This window comes from Brachyistius frenatus, unplaced genomic scaffold (assembly GCF_029030835.1).
Source record: "Brachyistius frenatus isolate BFR_SWC_R1_liver_20210118 unplaced genomic scaffold, ASM2903083v1 Contig_558, whole genome shotgun sequence".
NCBI classification, from domain to species: domain Eukaryota; kingdom Metazoa; phylum Chordata; class Actinopteri; family Embiotocidae; genus Brachyistius; species Brachyistius frenatus.
This window is the reverse complement of record NW_027211157.1, coordinates 1,500-28,708: the sequence shown is the minus strand read 5'-3', so window position 1 is coordinate 28,708 and position 27,209 is coordinate 1,500. Positions and strand designations below refer to the sequence as shown.

The window sequence follows — 27,209 nt, the reverse complement described above, 5'->3', positions numbered from 1 at the left end:
TCTTTTTTTTTTTTTTCCTTTGGCCTACATCCCCCCCCGTTAATTCATTTTACATTTGTAGTTGTTTTGATTTGCGAAAGCCAGCGCGGCAAACCTGAGCAACAGCTGCTTCAAACTCCATCTCCCAGGTGGCATTGCGCGCGCTCTGTTTCTAGGTGTCTAGCAACAGCGACCAGCCCCAGACAGCCGGCGGCAACGGGAGCGGTGTTTCTCGGCGTGTCCTTTCCACGATTAGTCGCTGCCGGGGATTCACAATTTAGCAGTCGCTTAAGCTGAAAACGGTGGGGGAAAAAAACAACAACAACCCTGACCCCTGCACAGAGATTATGAGCGGCAGCGGGCGGCCCAGGACCAGCTCGTTTGCTGAGCCGCCAGGTGTTCCGGGAGCCGCCGCTGCGTCCACAGGATCAGCCGCTGCCGTGGGGAGCAGCACAGGAAAGTCCGGGGTCCCGCAGGCCTCCGGCAGCAGCTCGTCAGGATGCTCGAACCTTAAGCTCGCCAGTAAGTTCTGATTTGCCACCAGCGTTTTCGCGGAACCTGCCGAGTCTAATACGTGTTATAATGTGCTTCTACCTCAAAAATAGCAGCCGGTATTACGTGTCTGACCACCCGGAGGAAAGTCGTTCTTACTCCCGTCGAGAAGCTAACGAACTCGCTAGCGTGCTAACTAGCTCGCTGGCTAACGGTAGCCACTTGTTTTGTATGTCACTAGTTCCCTTGTTGTCCAGCCGATGGACGTTTTCACCGTCTGGTGTCCAGCTCACTGTGGGGGGGAGGGGGGAGAGGTCATCACTTAAACCCGGTGTAACACCAGGCTGTTGGGAATAATAATATTCCGTTGAATCACCAGCCGGGGGGGGCTCGCTGTGGTTCGACTGTCCCCCGGTGTGAGAGCCGTGATATCGGACCTGCTCTTTGTGGCCGAGCTCCAACTCAAAAACGCTTCGGCAGCGAGGTGGTTGTTTTAGGGGTGTCTTTGAGAGAGAGGCACCGCCTGGGGGGGGGGGAAGGGTCGGGTCGGGTCGGGGCGGAAAGTTGCCTAATCACCAAGGTCACCTGTGGGGCATTAGGCTTAAGCAAGCAGGTGGCCGACGCCTGGAGGATGCGAGTGATGCCACGTCCGGCACAGGAGGCTCGTCTCGTCTGCTCGGATGCCAAAGGAGTGTGCTGTCCTCTGCCCGGGATGGAGGCAGAGCATGCATACCCTCCTTTATCACTCTACTGACAGGTGTAAGCAGAGATCTGGAAGTGTGTGTTAATCCAACCCTTATCATCCATCAGCAGGCTGTGGTGTGAGTCTCATGATATTAGAGTCTGAGCGACAGGTCGTCTCCAGTTCAAAGCCCTGTGACCCCTTGGGTTTCTCTCCTTCCTGTCCAAATGCTGCAGAAAAGATTTCGAGTGATTTGATGGATGTTTCCGTCAAGGTTGGGTTTTTTTTTTTTTTTTTTTTTTTTGGGGGGGGGGTGGGGGAGGACCGAGAAGCAATTTCAGGAGGCAGGATTAACCAATTTAGCCTCTTATTTGCCAGACAGAATTATGAGATTTGGCATCAAGGGTGAAATTAAACTTGGACATGGATGCGTTAAGGATGTTGTGTTGCCATACCAACAAGGGCTCTGTCGTCACGAACAACACTGGAAGACTTTTCTACAAACGAGATGTTGAGGGTTTTCAAGTACTCCTGCTTTTATAACGGACTCCTGTGTTATCCAAGTCCACAATACGCAGCTGCGATAGTTCTAGTTGAAAAGTGGCCTTGGATAATACAATTTCTGCTTTACAATAGAGCTTTTTTCTCTTCTTTTTTTTTAATTTTTTTTTTTTACGACAGATATTTTGACAGGTGTATCAATTATGGTCCATTAAGTGTCGCAGTAAGCCACGAGAGTTAACCAAAGTGCACAAAAGCAGGACGTCCTCTGCAGAAAGTACAGCTATCATTAAAACACGTGTGCTTTTCCCTACAAGTCAAAATGTCTGCCAGTAAAAAAAAAAAAAAAATCTGTGAGGAAAAACTACTGATCAGTCAACTTATGGGCAAAGTGGATTCAGTAGTTGGTTCCTTACCTATCTGCTTACTGGCTGAAATAATTGGTTGTATGTGGTCACAGTGAAAGTCCTTCTTGCCTGCATTACAGCAGATGGTGCTGTGAATGTCCCAAGGATGAAGTGACACGCCCTGACGTGTGTCGTCAGTGGAAGGAGTAGGACCGAAGAGGTGGCGCTGCACTGGGGCGACACCAAAGGAAACATTTCCACTACTTCTTTTATCACTGACATTTATTTTCTAACGGCGGTAGCCCTCTCTTGGAAATGAACAGAATCAGCTGTGGAACTGATGAGGTCGTGATGAGCTAACATGGTTTGATCTTCGGGTTAGATTTTGCATCCAAAAAGAAAAGAAACTGGACTTCCTGACGTAAATCCGAACAGTTCCCCACATAGTTGTATAATTTACCTTGGCTGCTGCTGTCACAGTGTCAGAGCAGTTGTTCCATTATTCACTGTCTGTGGAGCAGCTCCAGGATTTGTCTCTGAGCAACAGCATCATCACAGTCGGTCTCCTCACTGCTGAGCTTCGGGGAAAATGTAAAAAAAAAAAAAAAAAAACTTGAGCTATAAAATATTATTGTGGAAGAAAACGATTTACACATTCTTCTTCTTTAGTAAAATCGTGGTTATCTCTTTGGGGAAACACTGCAGAGACTGTTGGTGATAAAAACATCATGTGACCAGCCGCCTCAGGCGTTGTGGTATACAAGGTTGTTTACTTCCATGAGGCTCATTTCCCCACAATTGCTTTATGTAAATTCTATGAAGATCAGCTTACTGTTTAAGGAAAGACATAACCGTGATCCACCGGGAAGTGGACTATTGTGTTGACTGTCATTTGAACACAATACCTCGAAAACAATAGATACTCGATAGAAGCCTCACACTTTCCTCCCTGTAGAGTAGATGGCCTGGTTAGACTTTGGAAGATCTTGCTGCATTGAACTGCATATTAATAAGGTAAACTTAATTCTCTTGAAGCTACTTCGCTTTAGGATGTGGAGTTCATGTAAGTACAGGGTTGTTGTTTTGTGTGTGTGTGTGTGTGTGTGTGTATTAGCATCAAAGTTCTGCTGGTTAATGCATCAATTTTGATGTTTCTTGTTGCAGTGTTATTAGTTGGGCAGACACAGGTGTCAAAACGTGGTTGGAAAGTGTCCTGCTGTTTTTGGACATTAAATAAACACACGTGAATGTGACAGTTTGAAAAAAACCCATAAAAAACCGGCGTGTATTCAGGCATTATTTCCTCTCGGAGACGTGAGTTTCCGTCTGTGGACGTCAGGTGAATGACAGGAAGCCGAGTGTGACACAATGCGGCGCCGATAGGAAACCGCCGAGCTCGAAGCACGGCGCGACGATTAATCAGGAACTCTGACAAATCCTCGTTGTGATGGATTATTGATCTGCTGCGAGCGTGCGCGAGTTCCTGTTGTAGAAACTGAATGGCAGCAGGAAAGGAGCTCCGATACCTCCGGCTGTACTCCGATACGTCGGCGGAAAAAAAAAAAAAAAATGTGAGCGGAGGAGTCACATGGACAGTTGGTATAAACGTATCCTTTAACCAAGTGTCCTACTTTTAACCTGCTGCCCCCCCGTGTGCTGCGCGTATTCATTACCGTCCAGCGGATGAACCCAGTCGTTGGAAGTAGAGAAACCCGGCGACCCGGTCACTCCGCAGGTTTCACAGTTTCAGCTGTAACCGATATCGCCAGCGTGCCTGTTGGGTAACCAGCACGCGTTTCAGCAGGCTGACGGCGGTGTGGATGTGGACGTACAAGAACACCGGGACGTGCAGTTCTGGCTGTACGAGGGGCCCGTTGTCAATAAATGCATTGTGTTGTTTGGTAAACAAAGCAATAAGTATGTGGATACGGTCAGGATGGCAGCGATACAACACCATGACAGCGTGATGGCAGAGGGCTGCTCTATTATTTCAACAGAATAGGTCAGTGTTGGAAAACGGGATTTCCACGCCTGTTAAAGAAATCCAGAACTCGGTAGCTTCTTGGAGGGCTTAAGTCCAAGTCACAGAAATAAGTCTTTAGATTAAAAAGAAAAAAGAATGAAGAATAATTAATGTGTGTTGTATCCGGCGGGTCTTTCGTCTTAATTTCTCCCACACGAGGCCAAAAGGTCTGCTTTGTTGTACTTTGCATGCATTTAACCAGCAGAACTGTTCGTTTAATCGTGGTGTAGAGATGATGAGACGAGCCGACGCATTACCGCGAGCAGTAATGTCTGCAGCGACGCTGCACTGGTGCTGATCCCAAGGTGAGTCAGGTGATCGGGGTAATGCCTGGTGAAGGCGTTCGCTACGTGAGCCGACGCACTTCCCTCCCCGTAAAGAATCGTGTGCTTTTAACCGAGAGTTCAGCTCGACTGAAAAGCCTTTCGTTTTTGTTTTTTGTTGTTTTTTTCCCCCCTATTCATCCCAGTATGGTATTCATGACTGTATTTGCTCTACCGTCATAATTGCTGTGGCCGAGCTCGATGAGGAAGTAGTTCAAACGTTAGCGGCTGCGGTTGAGTTTCTGTGCACAACCTACGTCATATGCTGGTTGATGCCAATTAGTTAAAGGCGGCTCCCACAGTTTGAAATTAATCCAAAGGTCTACGCCCAGTAGGAGGCAACGACTTAAAACAATCCTCAATGGAGCGAGGCCAGACGCGCCTGTTCACACTGTGAACTTGTGTTTGGTAGTATTGTGCTGTTCTTGTGGTCATTTTTAGGAAATTAGTAAGAAATGAGGTGACGGAGAGAAATGTCAGATGACGTGCAACAAGTCCAACACTTAAAATATTCAGTTTATTATCATGATAAAGTAAAGAAACCAGAAAGTAAGAATCAGAGAATTTTTTTTAATTATTTTTTTTTTTTAATTACGCCAAGCAATTAATCCATAATCAAATATTTGGTGAAAGTTTTCAGCTGGAGACAATAAAATAAGCAAGGAGGTTATTTTGACGTTTTTCAAACACCAGGACACCTCGAGATGTTTTATTCTCCTTGTTTGGAGAAATAGATTTTTCAACACTTTTCACTTCAGAATTTTTTTTTTTTTGTTTGTCAGTAAACTGTGATAATATAATAATCTACGTAGCATATGGTATGTGTATATATTTGACAAAATATACTGCTGTTGTGGAAGGCTCTTATCACTTTAAAACAGTTTATCAGGACAAAGGAAGTGGTTGGCCTATTTTGGGGTTCATTCCCAGTTTAATTAGTCACAGCGTCTTGAATATGAACTCAGCCGTTGACTCCGTCTTCCTCGGAGGCTTTTGTGAGGTTGACGTCCATTCACCAGGCTGTCATTAACCTAAATATTCAAACGGCCGGTGGAGAGACGGCCCAGATGTTCAGGCCGGTTGCGGCGAGTGTCCCGGGTTGAACGTCAGGAGTGTTGTTTGGGTTACGCTGTAAAGCAGTTTCACATCCTTCCTTCCTGCGGAGACCAACCAGAAGGACCACCGCACCATTTAACCCTTTCTTATAACTTCACATTTTTAACACCAAAATTTAAAAAAAAAAAAAAAAGTCAGCACTGTTTTTTTTTCTGAATCATAACACTTCATTCATTCATCTCTGGACCTCCATATTTACACCTGTTCCTGCTCGTTTCCTAGGAGACAGTGGGAAGGTGACAACAGTCGTGGCCACACCAGGCCAGGGACCGGACCGCCCACAGGAAGTCTCCTACACTGACATCAAGGTGAGCGAGAAAGTACCACCAAGACCCAACTGTGTCATCGTAAGAAGCTCTCTCCCCTGGATGCACAACTTTATAGTATAAAATGGCTGTAATATATCTGCTTTTAATTGATAAGAGGGATTTTTGCCTTACAAGGCTCCCTTCATAGCCTGCTTTCCCATCTCTTTTCCGACATGACATAATTGTGCCAGTTGGAGCCTGATGTAGCGTCGTGAAGCGAGAGTCTTGCCCTCAGCGTCTATCTCTCATGAGATAACTTAATGGCTCTGAGAGTTGGTAAACCCATGTTTATCACACCTGTTATCTCAAAAGTCAATAATATTATTGTTGTCTTATCAGAGGTTTTGACACTTTTCTGATACCTGCAGTAGTTGAAGGTAATAATAATGTAAACTGAATGTCTTTATGATTATGTAATAATTTGCCAATGTTGACCATAGACGTGTGATTTCTGACATCTGTCACATCCGTGCGTCGTTACCAGCTTACCAGTAAACCTGTTTACCGTGGGGTTGCAACTAGTGATTATTTTCATTACCAACTCACAAAAAGGGTTCATTTGAAAATGTCTTGTTCTTTTCTCCATAGTTTCTATCTCTCTCTCTCTTTCTTTTCAGACAAAACACATTAAAATCCAAAGATAGATCCAGTTCATTATTTGAAATGGCTCAAAAACACAGGAAGTGCTCAAGCCGGAGCCTTGTTGCACAAGATTAACTAATTATCTCCATTTATGCCTCTTACTCTTCTGAGGAATTGACCAGTCGTTTCAGCTCCAGTATACAGATGTTCAGCCAGATATTACAACGTTTGCATTGTTGATTTGTCTTTTAAAACCAAAGTAACTGTTGGTGGTCACTCAGCATTCATCGAATCAAATCTGCGAATTGCGGGTTTCCATTAATCAAGTTGTCCGGCGAATTTGGGGGAAAACTGTCGCAGCGGTGGGTTTCTGCAGGACGTGATTGTGATGGTTGTCTCTGACCAGTCAGCAGTCTGCAGGGTTTTAACGTCACCTTTTAGTGTCGGCTTAGCTCACTAGTTGGAAGCTTGACGGAGGAGATACCAAAAAGTAGTACAAGGTAGTGACGGCAACTTTGCCAGAATGGTAATCCAGAAAAACCGAGTCGAGCCGGTACCGGCAGTGGAAAAGGGGCTTAAGTTAATCAGCTGGGTTTTTTTTGTTTTTTTTCAGCCATCTTGTGTTAGACAGTGCAGGCGGGTGAAGGTCTGAGCCTACATCCTGTTTAGCTTCTACCGCAGGTCAAATTCAGTTGAGAAGGGTTTCATGTTTCATGATCTGAAACCAGGGATTATTTCTCACGCCGTCTTTGCCCATTGTTCAGTTCATTTCCTCTGTGCCAGCTGGCTGATGGTTTCCCACTGCAGAGTCTGACCTTCGCTTCAAGACTCTCTCAATGAAGATATTTATCCTGTTGCAGCTTCTTTTTTTTGGCTCCATTTGAGCATGTAGCCTTCAACCGATGATACTTGGTGGAGTCGCTGGTGTAAGAAGGGATTCATCATGAACCTGCGTTTCCTGGTTTGAGGGAAGCGGCGTGAAGTACTGACTTCCCCCAAAACCAATTTTCCAATTCACTGATGAAGCCACTTTAAACACACATTGTGAACCTACAAAAATTGTGGCAAAGGGAGTTAGAAAATGTGAACCCCATTGTAACCCCGTATTATTGTAGCAGCGGGTTTTCACCTGTTCAGATGAAACACGAATGTTGTTTTTTGCACGTCACCCGCCGGGCTGCGATTATTTTTCTGCAGTTTAGTGTCTTGACTGTTTCCTTTTGTAAAAACCCCGCGCAGGTTATTGGCAATGGGTCGTTTGGTGTGGTGTACCAAGCTCGCCTCATCGACAGCCAAGAGATGGTGGCCATTAAGAAGGTCCTGCAGGATAAGAGGTTCAAGGTAGGGCGATTTCTCCACGCTTTCCTCTCAGTTGCCGTTTTAACCGCTCTTAAAAAGCAGACTCTTGATGTCATTCGTGCGTTTCATTTTTTTGGGGGTGATGTCGGTGTTTGAAAGGTTTTTCTGTCTTTCATGATACTCTTCTCGCTCGGTTTCCCACCTACACTCGTGTGTTTTCTCGTCTCTCCAGAATCGTGAACTACAGATCATGAGGAAGCTGGACCACTGCAACATCGTCCGACTACGTTATTTCTTCTACTCCAGTGGCGAGAAGGTACTCGTTACGTTTCAGCGTTAACTTTAAAGAGAGTTGACGGAAGAAACTATATCATGACAAAACTGATTGTTTTGTAGCTCAATAAAAACAGTAAACATAATAAAACATTTAAAAAAAAAAGCTGTTTTCTGGTCATGCAAACAATTGCTGAGTCACCATATTCACACACTGATATGTCACAGTATCATAGTTTCAGGATATTACAACAGTGAGCTAGAGGAATTGATGCACGCACTATAGAAATATAATCACTCAGATGCAACATAAAAAAACAAACACCACATCCTGAAAAAAGTGAAGCGACCCTGATAAATATAGAAGCACTTTAACGTCATAGAAGTAACCTACTGGAAACAAGACGCAGTTTATGCATTTTTAAAGAGGTTTGACTTGTAAATCAACCGTCTTCGCAGCCTTGTGGACGCTTTGTTAATTCCTGTGGTTGTTGTTTGTTGTCCTGTACAGAAAGATGAAGTGTACCTCAACCTAGTGCTGGACTTTGTGCCTGAGACGGTCTACAGGGTTGCCAGACATTTTAACAAGGCCAAGAGCATCATTCCCATCATATACGTCAAGGTAGCGTTCCTCCCCATCTCCTGCCAACACGTTTTCTTTGCAGCGGGTTGTCCCTGAACATCTCGCCAGCGCGTCGTCATGAAGTCACTGTCGTCTAACTGTATGTCTTATTTGAGAGCTGATTTTGTGTTGTGACCTCCTCAGGTCTACATGTACCAGTTGTTCCGCAGCCTGGCTTACATCCACTCCCAGGGCGTGTGTCACAGAGACATCAAGCCCCAGAACCTGCTCGTTGACCCAGAAACTGCCATCTTAAAGCTTTGTGACTTCGGCAGGTGAGCTGCATCGACTGTCGTGGCTGTAAATCAGTGGATGAATTGTCTTAAGCATCACCTCCCCCCCTCCCCACACAAAAAATAAAAAATCTTTCAAGATCAGAATTTGATCCATTCAGTCTGATAATATTTGGAAAGTCGATAAGAGCTGCATGATTAAACATCTCATCAGACAGCAGATGTAAAAACTCTGTATATTATTGTTATTGTGAAACACAGAGATCTTTATCTGGCAGTGAAAGTCTTAATCAGCATCGTGTGAACTCCGGCTTGAAAGTAACCGACGTTCATTTGTATGTGAAAGTCATGTACGGACAACAGCAGCATTAAAAATATCTGTCAAAAAACATTTGTTTGTTCAGAAAACAAAGTCTGTATGAAAGGACTCAACGCGTCAGATTGAATTCGGTCTTCACCCTCGCCGGAGTTTCTGTTCTACAATTTCTGTCGTCTTGCAGGAAATTTCAAATAACAACGAACTCCAAAGCTCTCGATGATTTATTCTCTTGACATTAGCACACGTCCTCCGCTGCCACCGTTTTAACGTGACTTCCTGTGTTTCCCTTCAGCGCCAAGCAGCTGATCCGCGGGGAACCCAACGTGTCGTATATCTGCTCTCGGTATTATCGCGCCCCCGAGCTCATTTTCGGGGCCACGGACTACACGGCGAACATCGACATCTGGTCAGCTGGCTGCGTCCTGGCAGAGCTGCTGCTCGGACAGCCCATATTCCCCGGTGACAGTGGGGTGGACCAGCTAGTAGAGATTATCAAGGTGTGTGTGTGTGTGTGTGTGTGTGTGTGTGTGTGTGTGTGTGTGTGTGTGTGTGTGTGTGTGTGTTCCTGTATTGATCTCAGGACTGCTCGCGTCAAGATATTAACTCGGTTTATACTTGTGCTCACCTGTTACCGACCCAGTCCATCACACACACGCGTCTTTGTGTCCGAAGGTTAACGGTTCGTACTCTTCTGTTTTCAGGTGTTAGGAACTCCAACAAGGGAACAAATTCGAGAGATGAACCCCAACTACACAGAATTCAAGTTCCCGCAGATCAAAGCGCATCCGTGGACCAAGGTAAACAAACGAGGTCTTCTCCGAGCCGGTACGGTCTGGAACAGAGTGAACGACATAAATTCACTGCCCTCAAACTGAGAAGGCAAATTTAATAACATGAAAAATGATTGTTTAAGCCGCCAGTTGTTGTCTTGAGTCATTGGTTAACCTATAAGATATCAGCAGTAGTCTCGCAGGGTTACAACTTCTCCTGGATAGTTGAAGCTAACTGGAGTGACGCCTCTACAGGAGGAAGCTTGTAAATGCAGCAATGGTGCAGTTCAAGAAAAAGGTTTTCAACCAGCAGTGAAAGAGGACATTTTTTCAGCTGGAAAAACTGCTGACTACTTTCTTTGATTGTGTATTATTTGTCTTTCTACTGATATTACTTCTTTAAAAGGAATTTGTTCCCACCTGAAGGGCAGAAACATCTCATCCCTTTAATAGAGCAAAAGCATAGAGAGCCTGTGGAGGCGTTATTGAAGCCAGGCGGCCTTTTTAAACGTGTGAGCTGAAGTGTTTCAATGTTCCCTCCTGAAAGTCGGTTAACCCCGACACCTGGAGAGTGCAGGAACAGCGTAGAGCCGGGAGAAGTGGCCCTTCAGCGTTTTACTACAAAGCGATCAGTGGTCTACTCCAAAAAAAGTAAAAAATAAAAAAAAAGCTGCTTTCAGCTGCTTCTGTAGACGCAGAACACCTCGGATGAAGCGGTCGTAACTGTGGGTTGGTTTTCTTAAAAGTTCTATATTTACCACACGTTTGCTAAAATGAAATACTAATGAAATTTTTGATTATTCCAGATGTTTAACACGAGAAACGTCTGATTTGCACCCAAGAACCTCAACAGCGCTTTACATTATATCTCGTATATCTCTGGCGTACTAAAGTTCTTATCTGTAATCCACGATACCTCTTAATGTAGCACATTCTTATGCGACCCGGGGGAAGGTAGGAATAAAGCTCTGAGAATATTGTTTCGAAGACAAATATAACCTTTTGATGGGATAAACTTCTTTTATTACTTATTTTAAAGTAAAAGGAATAACTGTAAGAAATTGGTTTCTGATCTGAGTAAACACGGACCGAAAGTCGCCAGGATTAAGAAAGCCCGGCTGTTATACTGAATCTGGACCAGGCCCGTTGCGAAGAATAAATCTCCATGGAAACCGAACCGAGGCTCGATTAAACCAGGATGCCTGGAAAATCCCGGCTCAATACCCTTTTTCAGGTTTTGTGAAACAGGCCGCTGGTGTCGTGTGTTTCTGTGCATGTCTGGACTTGGTGTGAAGCTCTGCTCGTTCCTCAGGTGTTTAAACCTCGTACCCCTCCGGAGGCCATCGCTCTGTGCTCACGGCTGCTGGAGTACACGCCGGCCTCTCGCCTCTCCCCGCTAGAGGCCTGCTCGCACGCTTTCTTCGACGAGCTGCGCCAGCCGAACACGCGACTGCCCAGCGGCCGGGAGATGCCGATGCTCTTCAACTTCAGCACCACAGGTACGACGCGGAAGAGGAAGGGGAAACCACATGTGTCGTCGACGTGTTAGCGCCATGGACTGCATGGAAAAGTCTGAAAAGTGAAGCCCGGGCAGAAGCGCCTTGAACTGCAATACCACCGAGGGCCACTAGGGGTCGGCTCCAAAAAGGCTCTGGCTCCATTCACTCCCGTTCAACTTCTGTCATGAATTATAAAGTATTTTTTTATCTTTTATATATATATATAGTCTTTTTTGCCACGAGTCATAATGGTGTCGTTCACTAAAGTTACTCCTTATTAGATTTCTGGCGGTCCATCTGAAAATAATCCCGTCATTAATTAGATACTCAGGTTTCCAGTAGTAGGTGGGCGGGGCTTAGTATCCTAGCATGAAACGAGCATTAAAAAGTCAGATTTCCCTCTGTTGTTGTTGACAGATTGTTTAGCTAATTTGAGGTTACACAACACGGACTCCGTAACCTCTGTTTATCGTGACTGTGATCGTGACTGTGGCGTCTGATCTATTCTTTTGTTAAGTGACGTGATTCTCTTGTTGTACGAGTCAGCGCTAAATAAAAACCTTTTCTTCTATTATTGTCCGCAGAGCTGTCAATCCAGCCTCAGCTGAACTCGACCCTCATCCCTCCTCACGCCCGCTCACACACAGCTGCTTCCGCCCACGGTGGGAAACTCTCTTTATCACTTTATTGTCACTGTCAATATCAAGGTTTAAAAAAAAAACAACTGTTGAATTTCATTTTAATTTTATTTCATACAAGTATAAAATCACAATGCAACGTGGTCTCAGAAGACTTTACGAGGACAAAATAACACGGCCAGAAAAAAAAAACACATTCAAATCTTCAATGTAAAAAGAAATAGCAACCCAGGTTTAAGGCGGTGGGACCATAAACTGTCCCAAATTAAAAAGGGTTAAGCCCGGTCCAGACGATGTCTCCCTCCTGAACCCAAACTGGAAGCTGGTTTCTGCCTCTCATTCTACTTCTGGAAACTCCAGGAAGCAAAATTTAGCCTGCACACGGCGAGCCAAGTCTTCTGTTCACATTATACGGCGCTCTGAGGTCTCCGAGATATGTTGGTGCTTTGTCATTAAGGGCTTTGTATGCAAGGACGAGGATTTAAAATTCTGTCCTTGAATTTCAGAGTGCATCGTGAAAACAAAAACAACCAAGTTACAACCTGGAAATAAAACTTTAAACACTTTATTTTGTTGACTTCGGATTTAAATTGATTATTTACTTGGTGTCAAAAGATGCTACTTTTTTCATGCGTTGGTTGTGTTATAATAAGAAGCCCAATAGCCTTGAGTTTGCATTCATGAATGGATGCCTGTGACTTCTTCCATTAATTATAGAGCTGCTTACGAAACACACAAGTCACCTGACACGGAGTCCTGATTATTTCATCACAAGCCGCCAAGAGAAATTGTTCCCACAACTACAGAAGGTGCTGTGACCGTTTCTTGACACAAGATGGCAGCACTGGTCAGGAAATGAAACCGATTCCCGCACTGATCAGATGAAAAATATTAATATCTCAATCAGAAATGACAGATCTTTGGACTGTCTAAATGTTTGTTTGTTTGTTTGTTTACTGTTGTGAAACCTTAAATTCACTCAGTTCTGTTCGTCTCTCCTCCAGATGGTACCGGCTCAGACTCGTCTCAACACAGTTCAGTACCCGGATCTCTGAACAACATCTGAAGTAGCTTCTCACCTGCCTGCCTGCAAGCCTCACCCTTTCCTCACACACACACACACACACACACACACACACACACACACACACACACACACACACACACACACACACACACACACACACACACATTCACTCACTCACTCTACAGCTTTCCTCCGTGCTGCTTGCTCTCCTCTTAGATCTGTTTTTTGTACTGTGAACGCATCGAGCAGACCGTTAATGTTTTAGCTGCCAGGGTCAAAGCTACAGCAGGAGATTGTCCCACACACACACACACACACACACACACACACACACACACACACACACACACACACACACACACACACACACACACACACACACAGAGTCGCCTGGGTGGTGTGAGAAGTTTCAATAGTGGGGGCTGGTCCTCTGTACTCTTACCTTTTTTTAAATCAACATTATGTGTTTATTTATTTGACGAATAGAAGTCCTCACGTGATCACGCAGCGTTTTTGTCTCTAGAGTTTAGTTTTTTTTTGTTTGGTTTTTTTTCTTTCTCTTCAGATTATTTTTTATATTCCGCCGTGTTTTTGAATCCCTGTCAGTAGACGGGGGTGGTGGATGGCGCACCGCCTCACCACGACTAGAACTGGGGCCCATGTGGGTCATCAGAATAAAGGACTTTTATTGAACTCTTGGTCGGAGAACCTGATGGTGCCTCGGGTCAAATTAAAGCGCCAACTCTCACTAAATTAGAGGCAGGAAACAGGAGAGCAGGTCATAAATCATGCCTGGATCGAGCTTCTCTCAGCTTTTATCTTATTTTAAAATCTACAGACACATCAGTTGAGCAGAGGTGTTGATTTATTGGAAAGAAAATGAAGTAAAATAATTCAGAGGAATACACCCCTGACTCCAAAAATCTTTTTACTTACTTACTTCTGTTCACTCGATGAAGAAATGTCCACAAAAGAAAAATGCAGAATATCACTTTATCCGTTTCTGTCGCTGAAAAGACAAAGTTTCCTTGTAATTCCTCAATCGAACTAATAAACTTGAGATCAACGACACTGATGTGTCGTAAAGACATTTTGTGCTCGCTGAAAGGAAACGTACATCCGTTTTAAACCCTTGCAAAAGAAAACAAGCGTGACAGTGTAATGTTGAATTGGTTAATTTGTGCCAGAAGGTTTTAGTAGTTGGAGACTTCAACTACAGATGAAGAGCAGCTGTTTACTGTGGAGGAAACATCTGGATTCACAAATCTCTGGAAGGCCTCAAATTAGCCGCTTGATTTTATTTTTTTAATTCAACCAAAAATGTAAAAAAAAAAAAAAAAATAGTCTTTTGGAAACTGTGGGTGATTTTGAGAAGTCTGAAGTTGTTTGGTGATTTTTTTTATTTTTTTATCCCCCCCCCCCTCCCCCACACACAATCTGTTTATTAATATGTTCCAAATAGAACTGGCAAAACATTTGGTCAATACAGTCGTGATGAATCAGATAGAAACAGACGAACACTACGAACCAAAAGCAGAATCAAAGGCTGAGACAAAGAACATCAACTGAATTAATGATAGATTTAAAAAAAAAATATATATATATATATATATAGTTATAATGATAATACTAGCAGAGAATACTAAAACAGAAATAGTGGCTGGTTTGTCATTAGTGATTCATTTTAAAGGCCTGAAAAGTATTAAAACATGATAAATATAATCACTTGATGGCTCCAGTTGACGACGTTTTTATATTTTACATGTTGACATGAATTCATACAGAAAAGAAGAAGCTGCTTTTTGTGATTGTTTTAATTTCAGAACATTTCACGACGCTCAGTCCAAATCCCCCGCAGAGAAACACGGGCAGATTAGAAGCAAACAAAAAGAGGCATTTTTAGTGGGGGAAAGCCGTCCTGATAGAAACGTAAGAGGAACGACCTGGATGAACGTCCGTCTGCACGGAAACACATTTTCTGCTCACGCGAGCGTTCGTTCATTTATTCATTCGTCTTCGGGATGAGAGATGGAGGCACTTCGAGCGAGCGAGAGAGAGAGAGAGAGAGAGCTTCGAAGTCACGTGGTGTGAAAACCGTTAGAAGCTGGTCGGTCCTCGCTGCTTCACAGAGCTGCTGGAGGGCTGAGAGAAAGAGCTTTTAGGGAAACGTTCAGGAGCCCGGAGAATGTACCGCTGTGTGTCGCTACCGAGAGTGTGTGTGAGTGTGTGAACATATTCCCACCTGCAGTCTGAACAGCGAGTGTTTTAGGATTAGAGCAGCCAACAGTACAGATTTTTAGTAAGCAGTACAGACCACTTGAAAGTTTGTAGTATAGTATATTTGATACTATTGTACCATGCCTCACACCTGCTCTTTTTAACTGCAGCCATGTTCGTTTTCTTTTTTTTTTAGTGTAAGCAAAGACCTCCGATGCTTCTTCTTCTTTCTTTTTTTTTAATCCCACCTCATTAATTTTATAAGAGGTGAGTAGAGAGCATCCTTCACCCTTTCCCTCCCCCTCTCCCTCCCTCCCCATCAAGGTTTTCCCCTGCCAGCTGCTTTTTTTTCCCCCAACCTGGTAACCTCCCGGTCTCCCGGGTGTAGCTCCGCCCACATCCTGCTTCTACTCTCCGCTGTGAAGAGTCCAACCGGCGTGTTTGATCACCTCTGCAGGTCGTTGCTGTTCACACTCAGAGCTGTCAGACTCTCTGCGGCTATGAAAAGGTGTGGAGGAAAAAAAAAAAAAAAAAAGACCGAAGAGAGGAATCAAGCAAAGCTGATGTGTCTCCCCCCCCCCCCCCAAAAGTTTCTGAAGCCATTTATTTCCTCACTCTTCCTCCTTCTCTTATCGCACGTGTAAATAGCACTGATTTTTATTTTTTTCCTCTTTTTACTTTTTATTACAGAGTTGTTTATAATCTTATTTCCCTCATTCTGTCGACGAAGCTGTCTTAGTTTGTGCATCTTTTTTTTTTTTTTTTTTTTTTGTAAATAAGTTTACTTTTTTTCACAATCCAAAATGTAAATACAGCAAAAGAGAAAAGGAAAAAAAAAACACACACACAAAAAAAAACCAACAGCCTACTCCTCCCGTTTGTTGACGATCTTTCTCTCTCTTTCTTGTAGTCCAGTGAAAACTGTAAAAGTAGCTCTAAACGACGCTCGGCTCGCCTCCTTCGTTCCTTCTGTCGGACCGTTGAATGAATATTTAAGAGCTCTGTTCCAAAATGATCCTTTTTTTTTTTTTAAGGTTAAAAATAATAATAATAAGAACTAATTAACACCACCGAAATGCTAAATGTCTGAAATAATTTAACCAGAATAGAGAACTAACGAGATTTTTCTGTACAAGAAGAAGCTCTTCGGTCGTTATCATATTATCAGACATATTCTTCACCAGTCGGACGGAACTCAGTCACAATACTTCTAATATTTCAGATTTGTCTTTTTTTCCTTTGGCCGTGGTGATCTAAATCTTAAATCTGGTCTCCTGTCTTGTTACGAAGGTAACAAACAATGTAAACTCAAGACGCTGGAAAAATGTTCCAGCTAACAAAACTCTCGATTTAAAAAAAAAAGTAGGATGTAATATTTCAAGTTGAAAAAATAAAAACGTTGAAAGAAGGAAAAAAATAAAACAATTCCTTGATTTTTATCTTAGCGCGTCTCCTGTTCTCAACCTGAACTCGACGCATCCGTCTCAACCGATGTCGTTTAATGGCGGCCGGCAAAAAGCGTTCAGGTGCATTACTGCCACCTTGTGATGGGAGTAACGCATTACAACTTAAACAAGGAAGAACAATAATCACATTTTAAAATGTTGTTATAACTGTTTGAATATTCGAACATCACGTCCCATCCCGGTTGTAACACTCGTTGCCTGCAGGTGGCGCAATGTGTCATAATTACAGCTGCAATGACCTTACTTGCCTGCAGATGGCAGACTTTAACAATTAAGTATTGCTCTCGACGGGCAATTTAAACAACGCACACGCAGCTTCGATGTGATGGTTTTCCTCGCCCGTAGGTGGCGCCGGTTATTTCGGGAGCTGCATGCTTCTCCTTCACATTTTGGAACGGAGCTCTTTTTGTTTGTCGCGACAGGTTTGCAATATATGATTACTGCAGTATTGAGAAAAAAACGTCTCGGTCAAGGGTTAGGGACGGAGGCGCGGCGGCTCGAGTGATCTCGCGGGCGTTTTGGTCGGACTGGAGATGATGACGTCACGGCGTCCAGCTAGTTCTCAACACGGGCATTTTGTTTTTGTATTACGTGCTGTATGGCATTCAGAATCGCTGCTAATCATCACAAGATGGTAGAAACTGATATTTGTGTTACGACAGAGCTTCCTGTCAATCTTTTGTGTGTGTGTGTGTGTGTGTGTGTGCGTGCGTGTGTGTGTGTGTGTGTCCGTGTGTGTGTGTTTTAAAGTCTGAATCTCAAGACACTTGTTTTTAAATTCTCTGAAAACTCGGTTGCGTGTTAATATTACCTCCTTTATCTAACCGATCGATCCCTTCATACGGTGACGTGTCACTTTTTATTTAAGTTTTTATTTTTTAAAGTCCAATGCTGTTAACGTTGGTGTCGTTGTGGCCGGGCAGACCGAGGCGTCGGGGGGGAGAGAGAAAGAAACACAAACTCTGTCTGTCTCTGTCCTGTGTGTGTATGATATGGACTCATTTACTGTAATAAAGTGATGAAGCTGTGTTCACAGCGTCTGCGTCTTCCTGCTTTCGGATCTAAACTCTCTAAATGAAGTCAGTGACGTGCAAAGAACAAACTAAATGTAAATCCAGTGTTTTAGGAAATTACTTTTGTGTCGGTTGTTGCAAAACTCGTCTTGAATATTATTAGATATGTCAACTGTCCTGTTTTCCAAAAGCAACTTTTAATTCATGATTTAGTTTTTTCATTTTTCTACTTGAGCATACTTTTCTTTTTTTTTTAATCCCATCAGTTCTGAATTTTAAGATTTTAAAAAATATATATATATTTGTCTACTTGAAAAGAACGTTAGCCACTAAACTCCCAAACCTGAAAGTAGTCAGCTTGAGAAGACTTTGCTTGTCTTACATTAAGATCATTTTGTCTTTTCATTTCTATTATTCAGGTGTTTATCGTTCATACTGTCGTGAAATCAAACGGTGGACTGACCTCACGACTGTTATGTCACGCGGGTATTTAGGTCAACAAGCTCAAACTTCACTGATAATGACGGTCAATAAATTAACTCGACTTCGGAGCGGAGATAACTTTCGGCTCTGAGGTTTGAGACCTTTAAATATGTTATTCAGTCTCCTACTTACACAAAATGTTGAAGTTATTACTTTGTTTTTTAAGGTTTTAAATTATTTTGACTTCCAGCAGTCCAGTTCATCACCATAAAAAAAAATAGGATTGTTTTTCTCATTTCCATCTTAGGAAGACTTTAATGCAAAATAAAACTTTTAACTATATTACTACATTTAAAAAAGGGGGGGGGGGGGCTCCAGACGCATTGAGAGCTGATGATGTCCACGTCTCTTATAATTAAAAAATGACAATAAATTTAATGAAAAAGAAATTATTGAATAAAAACTGTCAAATAAAATCTGACAGTGTAATTTCTCTGTGCTTTAACGTTTTCTTTTTGCCCCAGTGAGCATTAAAAAAAAAGCATAAAAGGCTAATGCCCTAAAATGACCTTACTTTGCTATTTAATCTGCATTTCTAAATCCCTTTATTTTACAAATTTGTATTTGTTTATTTCACTTTTTAACATGTCATTTATATTCAGTAAAAACTGAATGGTTTTTTTTCTGATTTTGATTTAATTTGCACAAAGCGAAAACCCTGACAGTTTATGTCGTGTGTGCAGAATAAAGAAACTTAAAACGCAAAATTACCATAACACGAACAAATAAACAATATTAAACACAGATTGCAAACAAGCCTACACGTGTTGTAAGTTTAGATATTCTGTTGAGTGGTTGTTGTTGTTTTCTTTTCTGTTGTACTTAAATATTAGAAACCTCAAACGTGACCTGCTGCTGAAGCTGCAGCACCGCTCCAGTCCTGCTGGGGGCGCTGCTCGTGTCCCGCTCGGCCTTTTAACGACCATCCTTAAAGTTTCCTCTGGCACAAAAAACAAAAAAATCGACAAAAGGGAGCGAAGACACACGAACCTCGAAGGTAAATCAGCTGGAAACGAAAAGACTACAAACAGCTGTAACTTCTTCTTTTTGTTTTCTTTTTTTTTGGCGGTGGGGGGGTTTTATCTGACATTATGATTTACTCGAAGCTGTTTCGTGTTTTACTTCAACAACGTAGAATGATCCGGAAACTCGGAGTCACATGGAGAACTAGCTTCCCTAGCTACCTCGGCTAACTGTTAGCAAGGCGGCGCCGGTTTAAGGAAAGGCCTGTTTGGGCGATGCTAACAGATGCTAACAGATGCTAACAGATGCTAACAGCGTCAGTAACTGATTGGTTTAGAGAAACGACACCAGACGTGGCTGAATAATTACATTTAATTACTATATTTAATTACTATATTTAACCAATTCCTGCGGCACATCTTACACTGTCAGTGCTGACGGTGTTTCAGTGTATTGATTATTCAAATATCGACAAACCGGTGAACTGATCTCAAACACAATTTAAAATAAAGCAGGATAATTATGTTTTTTTTATTTTTTTTTTATTTTTTTTTTTTGGTAAAGCAGCATTTTAAAGATGTTTTGAAAGTAAATGTAAATGTTCGATTAGTTCCCATTTTCTTTCTGTGGTTCGTGAACTTCTTGTTGTGTGTGTGTGTGTGTGTGTGTGGGGGGGGGGTAAGTAGAGGGGGAGGGGGTAAGTTAGTTCCCAGATTCATAATAATAATAATGATAATAATGGAAAACTATCCTCCACAATTAAGTTGTGACGTCATCAAAGGCTCAGATAAGGAAATTCAATTAATGTTGTTGGAACAGTTTTTCAGTTTCACCGGCTGCAGCTTTAAAGTGACTTCGATAATTCATTCATATAATTCATTCATTAATGTAACGATGCGTTTTAACTATGGAGACAACAAATATTCCAGTGAAACGTGTTTATTTAGTGTTTTAAATACCGAGACGTGGTGTGTGAACCTTCTTCGTGGTCTTCCCCAGGTCGAAGCCGAGGGCCATGGCTCGCGGGCAGCAGAAGATTCAGTCCCAGCAGAAGAACGCCAAGAAGGCAGCTGAGAAGAAGAAAGGTCAGGGCGCCGACCAGAAGACCGCGGCCAAGGCGGCGCTGGTCCACACGTGCCCCGTCTGCCGGGTCAGTACCGGACTCTGAGCTGCTGATTACTGATCAGCTTTAGTCGGAGCTTGTGTTGTTGTTGTTGTTGTTGTTGTTGTTTTACAGAATCTGTTTGTTACTTTCTGTCTGATAATAGTTCACGCTTTGGACTCTGGGAAGCTCAGTTGAATCCTAAAAACACAGCAAACATTTTAGACAATTAGTCGACACACATCTGTCTCAGGATCTCTCGCCACTCGCTCGGTTTATTTTCCCGACCCGCTCTGAAAGCGTGTTGTTTAACGGCGTGTTGTTATTTGTTGGAGGAGAAAGTAGGAGCGCTTGTTTTTATGCAGCTTATGCCCCCCCCCCCCCAAAAAAAAAAAAAAAAGCGACACAATTGTTCAGAAAAAGGATGACGGTGACATGAACTGAGGTTATGATGTGATTAATCGTGCAGCCGTAACTGAACTCCATTGAAAATGTCGGGTTTTTAATAAACACTTTCTTGAAGATATTTGACCACAAACATCAAAAGTGTTCAGAAGCATTTAAAACCAATTTCTTTTCAAGTAGGTTTTATTTTGTTTTGTGAGCTCAGCTGTTGATTTTTATTGTAGCTGTTGAGGTCGCCGTGTTTCCAGAAGACAAAACTAACTCAACGGTCCTTTTTATTTGTTTTATTTCAGACACAGATGCCCGACCCCAAAACCTTCAAGCAGCATTTTGAGAGCAAACATCCCAAGTCCCCGATGCCTCCTGAGCTGGCGGACGTTCAGGCGTAACGGACCTCTGAACCCGGGTAAGACGAGACCTGCCGTGTTGTTCTACTGGACGGTTTTTATTTTTTATTTTACAACTTTCTTTCACCTTTAGTGTTTTCAGATGAAACAAAATATAATTTGTAGGAGAGTTTCTAAATTAGAAATCTTCTGAGGGGAGAAAAAAAAAAAGAGAAACTCAAAACCAAATATACTTACGAGGTTAATATTTTCAAAGTGTAAACATGAAACTAAAAGAAAACAAACCTCCCATTAAAATCTGTCGCCTGCAGATACACAATGACCACGGATTAAACGTTGAATCGCGGCGCCCGAAGGATGTTGGTGACGAACAGTGGGACCTGTCAGTATTCATGGACGTCGGGAGGGGGAAGGATGTGTGCGTGTGCTGTGTACGTACGTACGTGTGTGTTTGCGTGAGAGAAGACGGTGATGACGGGGAAGACGTACACCAGCAGCCCATTTTTGTATTTATTGTGTACAACTACCTTGCTATTCCAGATGGGGGAGGGGTGGAGGTTCCCAGAACCAGCTAGCTTTGCCTGCTAACACTGAAATACAATGATCATGTGACTAAAGATAGGGGGGTGGGGGGTGGGGGGGTTAGAGATGAAAAAAAGGCTGCCAGAGGAAATTAAAAAAAAAAACAAATCTAGTTTTTGAATGGGATGACAGCTGGTTGCACGTACACGCTGTCGTCCACAGGAAGAGACGCCGCCTTCACTACAGATTTCCTCACTAACAAACACGGATGTGGCACTGCTGTCGGGCTCCAACTTTACAACTCATCAGTTCAGTTTTCTTTAAACTGAAGCCGAGGGACACGCAAGATCAAAGAGAAGACTTCTCCTGATTATCGGCCTCCTAAAAAGACCAAATCTCGTTCCGTTTCTGATTTTCTATGAATTTCGGTGTAAATTCAGCATCTTAAGTTCCTCAAAATCTTTTTTTCAATTTTTTTTTGGTCCAACGAGAAAACGTCTCCACAGCTTTGCCTCGTCTGTGCCGCTGCTGCTCGGTAACACCTCACAACAGTACCTCACGTCCCACCACACAGCGAGTCCGTTTACTTCTGTTTTCTGTTTCCTAAATTCTTCCGCTCATTTCAGTCTCGCCTTTCTCGGACACGTTTCCCAACGTTATCTTGGCAATAACCCCCATCTTTGTCCCGCCTCACTTAAACCAAGGACACCATTTGTTTTTTGTTTTTTGTTGTTTTTTTAAACGGCTCTAACAGACACACAAAGCTCTGTGCTCTTTGTTGCTTTCAGCTGTAGTTTGCAGAAACTGCAAGACTGAGGGTTCAATCTTTTATTTCAGTAACCGCCAAAATCATTTATTCTTTGTTGTTGTTCTTCTATTCACTAGCGGGGAAAAACTTCACCTATTTGCTTTCACTGTACTTTTTTTTTTCTTCTTCTTTTTTTTTTTTTTTTTTACCCTTTTCAATAAATTGAACAATGTATTTAATGTGACTGGTCTTCTCAGCCGACTTTGTTCTGCACCATAAAGAAAAAAAAACACAAATTCATGTGTGTGTGTGTGTGTATCCACAAATATTACAAATTAGATGTTGGAGTGAAGCGGCCATTGAAAACGTAAACAACAACAACAAAAACAACATTTTTGTACTCTTTTAAGATGTCAGTTAGCTGCTTCCATATGTTTACAATCAGCAACTCCCCATTTCAAGGTCTGCAACTTCAATATTTGCGTTCACCATTTAGCATCTTTAGCAGCCATTTAGTTCCCTAAAACGTTGACACAGCATTAGATGTCCGCTCTCTTCTCAAGTTTCAGGTGAAATCAAACCACCGGTCCCCCCCCCCCCCCCCCCCAAAAAAAAAAGGTTTGTAATTCAGGTGCTTTTCCCCTCAAACGTTCCCTCTGCTGTCGGTACGTTGAAACTCGCAGTTCATCATTTCCTCTAATTTAAGGTTGACTTTATTTAAAAGGGAGGAGGAGAAAAAGATGGACCAGTTTTATCTGCACAATCAATAGTTTAATGTTTTATCAACTGCTCAGATAAGAATTTATTTCTAAAATGTATACATTTTTCAAATTATTATGTTTATTTAGTATTATTTACACTGAAATCATGACCATAAACCAATAGATTGAACATTTGCTAACCGAATACAATTTAATCTCTTCGTGTGTTACAACAACAGTCGGTTCATTTCTTTCTTACAAAACAAATCGGGCGTCACTAACGGTATCTTCTACCATCCGATGTACTTTAAAGCCGCTCTGATTTTTTTTTTCAGAAATAAAAAGCTTCTGACGGCTTTAAAAGTTGAAATAACTGTAAAAATGAGACCGAATGATCTGTACAAAGCTGACGGGGCTTTTTATCTTGTAAGAGGTCGTTTCTGGTCAAAGTTTAGGCACACGTGAACATTATTATAAACATATATAGTTCTCGAAAATAAAGTAATGTGAAAATAAAATATGTCTGGAGTCAGTGAACTTAACCCTTCTGAAAATTGACAGTTCAGATGTTGATCCTGAATCGGCTCTAAAAAAGCCAACAGACCGGCAAAATCAGATTTCTGTTATCTTTGTCTGTTGAAAGAGGTCACGTCTGGGGGGGAAAAACTACATCATACGTGTAGATTTTAAACTAAGCGGAGCCGCTTTCATAGACATCCGCAGGTCTTCACCACCATGTTGCGATGCTTTTTGAGGATGACGTTGTTGTTGTCGTCGTAGAAGAGGACGGAGATGGGGCTGAGCTTCGTGGGGGCGCAGCAGGCCTTCGGGACCTCGTCGGGCTTCAGCAGGTGGACCTGCCGGAGCACATTTACAGTTTACATTTGAAACGGTTCACGTTTTACTTCAAAGTAAAAGTACCGATGCAGTATTCAGAAATACTCCATTACAAGTAAAAGTACTGCATTCAAAATCATACTTGGAAATATAAAAAAGCATTTTTGTCCAAAATGTCCCCCTGTGACTGAAGTGTACTACTGTACTACTACCTGATGCTATTAGATGAAGATCAAACTTTCTCAGAGGTCGAGGTGAAGAATCAGATTTTTTATAAAACTATTAAAAAGCCTGAATTAGATTGTTTTTATTGAAAGAGGTCACAAGGAAACATTTTCTGGAACACAAGTTCTTGTAGGTTAAAACCAAATCTGAATCAAAGTGTTCCTTTCCCTCTGAAATATGGAGTAAAAGCAAGTTTAACCACATTATGAAACCATTTTGACGTTCATGTAAAAACGTTAGAAGTTAACAGAAGCTTCACAAATGGCTGAAAAAAAAAAAAAATGGTTCAAAAAAGCAGCAGGTAGAAAACGGGAATCCCTCCCGCGGTGTTACATTTCCAACCGTCTCCGGTCTGAGATGAGTGACGGCAGCATGTCTGAAGCGTGTTTGCGGTTGCATTACTCACCACTTGCTGGATGAGGGCGTGGTTGGTGGCGTTCATGCAGGAGCCCAGAGGATAGAAACATTCTCCGTCGCAGTAGTACGCTGAGTATCCAGTGGGAGCCAAAACCCAGTCCTGAGCAGGGCGACAGGACGGATGACAAATCATGAACAAAGGTTTCATCTTATCGAGAAGGAAATATCACTTCCAATCACGGGCCTTTTTTGGGGGAGTCGTGTACCAATGAAATTTTTGACCACATGCTATAATATGACTTTTATATGACATTTTGGAGAACATACTATAGTGTGACTTTTTTTTCATGTTTTGAATGATATGCTACAGAAAAGTAGCCTTACGTTTTTTGGGCCGAATACATCCATGTCTATAGCTGGAATCAAACCCATGTCATACATTATGTTTTTTTTCAATTATTTAGCTGGAAAAAAAAAAGTCATACTATAGCAGGTCATCAAAAACATGAACATGAATAAGCTGGAATTGAACCCATTAGGTAGGTAGGTGGGTAGGTATTTACTTTATTAATCCCCGAGGGGACTTTTTTTTTCGCTACAGCAGCATACAGAAGCAATAAGATAATAATAGAAATAATATAATAAAATAATAGAATAGAATAGAATAATAGAAAAGCAATAAAATAGCAAAAAATATGAAATATAAAATGCACAGTATATACAGCACATTATATATCTATATATTATATACAAACAAACCAAGACACACAGTCAACATATATATATATGTATATATATATATACAGTACAGTATATATCTATATATATTATATTACCTTTTAACTGTGAGGCAGCAGCACTAATCACTGTACCAGGTAGTATACCATAGTATTTTTTAAATCATCCTGTGGTATATAGTATAGTATATACAGTGGGTACGGAAAGTATTCAGACCCCTTTAAATTTTTCACTCTTTGTTTCATTGCAGCCATTTGCTAAAATCAAAAAAGTTCATTTTATTTCTCATTAATGTACACTCAGCACCCCATCTTGACAGAAAAAAACAAATGTAGAAATTTGTGCAAATTTATTAAAAAAGAAAAACTGAAATATCACATGGTCATAAGTATTCAGACCCTTTGCTCAGTATTGAGTAGAAGCACCCTTTTGAGCTCGTACAGCCATGAGTCTTTTTGGGAATGATGCAACAAGCTTTTCACACCTGGATTTGGGGATCCTCTGCCATTCTTCCTTGCAGATCCTCTCCAGTTCCGTCAGGTTGGATGGTGAACGTTGGTGGACAGCCATTTTCAGGTCTCTCCAGAGATGCTCCATTGGGTTTAGGTCAGGGCTCTGGCTGGGCCAGTCAAGGATGGTCACAGAGTTGTTCCGAAGCCACTCCTTTGTTATTTTAGCTGTGTGCTTAGGGTCATTGTCTTGTTGGAAGGTGAACCTTCGGCCCAGTCTGAGGTCCAGAGCACTCTGGAAGAGGTTTTCTTCCAGGATATCTCTGTACTTGGCCGCATTCATCTTTCCTTCAATTGCAACCAGTCGTCCTGTCCCTGCAGCTGAAAAACACCCCCATAGCATGATGCTGCCACCACCATGTTTCACTGTTGGGATTGTATTGGGCAGGTGATGAGCAGTGCCTGGTTTTCTACACATACCGCTTAGAATTAACGCCAAAAAGTTCAATCTTGGTCTCATCAGACCAGAGAATCTTATTTCTCATAGTCTGGGAGTCCTTCATGTGTTTTTTTGGCAAACTCTATGCGGGCTTTCATATGTCTTGCACTGAGGAGAGGCTTCCGTCGGGCCACTCTGCCATAAAGCCCCGACTGGTGGAGGGCTGCAGTGATAGTTGACTTTGTGGAACTTTCTCCCATCTCCCTACTGCATCTCTGGAGCTCAGCCACAGTGATCTTTGGGTTCTTCTTTACCTCTCTCACCAAGGCTCTTCTCCCACGATTGCTCAGTTTGGCTGGACGGCCAGGTCTAGGAAGAGTTCTGGTCGTCCCAAACTTCTTCCATTTAAGGATTATGGACTCCACTGTGCTCTTAGGAACCTTGAGTGCTGCAGAAATTATTTTGTAACCTTGGCCAGATCTGTGCCTTGCCATAATTCTGTCTCTGAGCTCCTTGGACAATTCCTTCGACCTCATGATTCTCATTTGCTCTGACATGCACTGTGAGCTGTAAGGTCTTATATAGACAGGTGTGTGCCTTTCCTAATCAAGTCCAATCAGTTTAATGAAACACAGCTGGACTCCAATGAAGGAGTAGAACCATCTCAAGGAGGATCAGAAGAAATGGACAGCATGTGAGTTAAATATGAGTGTCACAGCAAAGGAAAAGTCATACTATAGCATGTCTGAAATATGAAAAAAAAGTCATACTATAGCATGTCTGAAATATGAAAAAAAAGTCATACTATAGCATGTCTGAAATATGAAAAAAAATACTATAGCATGTCATACTATAGCATGTCTAGCATGAAATATGAAAAAAAAGTCATACTATAGCATGTCTGAAATATGAAAAAAAGTCATACTATAGCATGTCTGAAATATGAAAAAAAGTCATACTATAGCATGTCTGAAATATGAAAAAAAAGTCATACTATAGCATGTCTGAAATATGAAGAAAAAGTCATACTATAGCATGTCTGAAATATGAAAAAAAAGTCACACTATAGCATGTCTGAAACATGAAGAAAAAGTCATACTATAGCATGTCTGAAACATGAAGAAAAAGTCACACTATAGCATGTCTGAAATGTTAAAAATAGTC

At 42.1% G+C, this 27,209-nt stretch overlaps 2 protein-coding genes across 3 annotated transcripts; both read left to right on the top strand.

Moving 5' to 3' along the window:
* Window positions 1–148: 148 nt before the first annotated feature.
* Window positions 149–17,745, top strand: LOC138614737 (glycogen synthase kinase-3 beta-like). Its single transcript, XM_069688300.1, has 11 exons — window positions 149–501; window positions 5,686–5,771; window positions 7,593–7,694; window positions 7,885–7,968; window positions 8,437–8,547; window positions 8,692–8,822; window positions 9,392–9,596; window positions 9,801–9,896; window positions 11,182–11,368; window positions 11,953–12,030; window positions 13,011–17,745. The coding sequence occupies exons 1-11, from the start codon at window positions 327–329 to the stop codon at window positions 13,070–13,072; spliced, it is 1,317 nt and encodes a 438-aa protein (XP_069544401.1). The 5' UTR covers window positions 149–326; the 3' UTR covers window positions 13,073–17,745.
* Window positions 17,746–19,145: 1,400 nt separating this feature from the next.
* LOC138614738 (zinc finger protein 706) lies at window positions 19,146–23,326 on the top strand. 2 transcript variants are annotated; one of them, XM_069688301.1, is made up of 4 exons: window positions 19,146–19,209; window positions 20,175–20,325; window positions 20,976–21,088; window positions 21,341–23,326. In XM_069688301.1, exons 2-3 carry the CDS (start codon window positions 20,191–20,193, stop codon window positions 21,069–21,071), a joined length of 231 nt encoding a protein of 76 aa, XP_069544402.1. In that variant the 5' UTR covers window positions 19,146–19,209; window positions 20,175–20,190; the 3' UTR covers window positions 21,072–21,088; window positions 21,341–23,326. The 2 variants fall into 2 exon arrangements, with proteins under 2 accessions (XP_069544402.1, XP_069544403.1); XM_069688302.1 differs by lacking the exon at window positions 19,146–19,209 and adding an exon at window positions 19,225–19,245.
* Window positions 23,327–27,209: the final 3,883 nt, after the last annotated feature.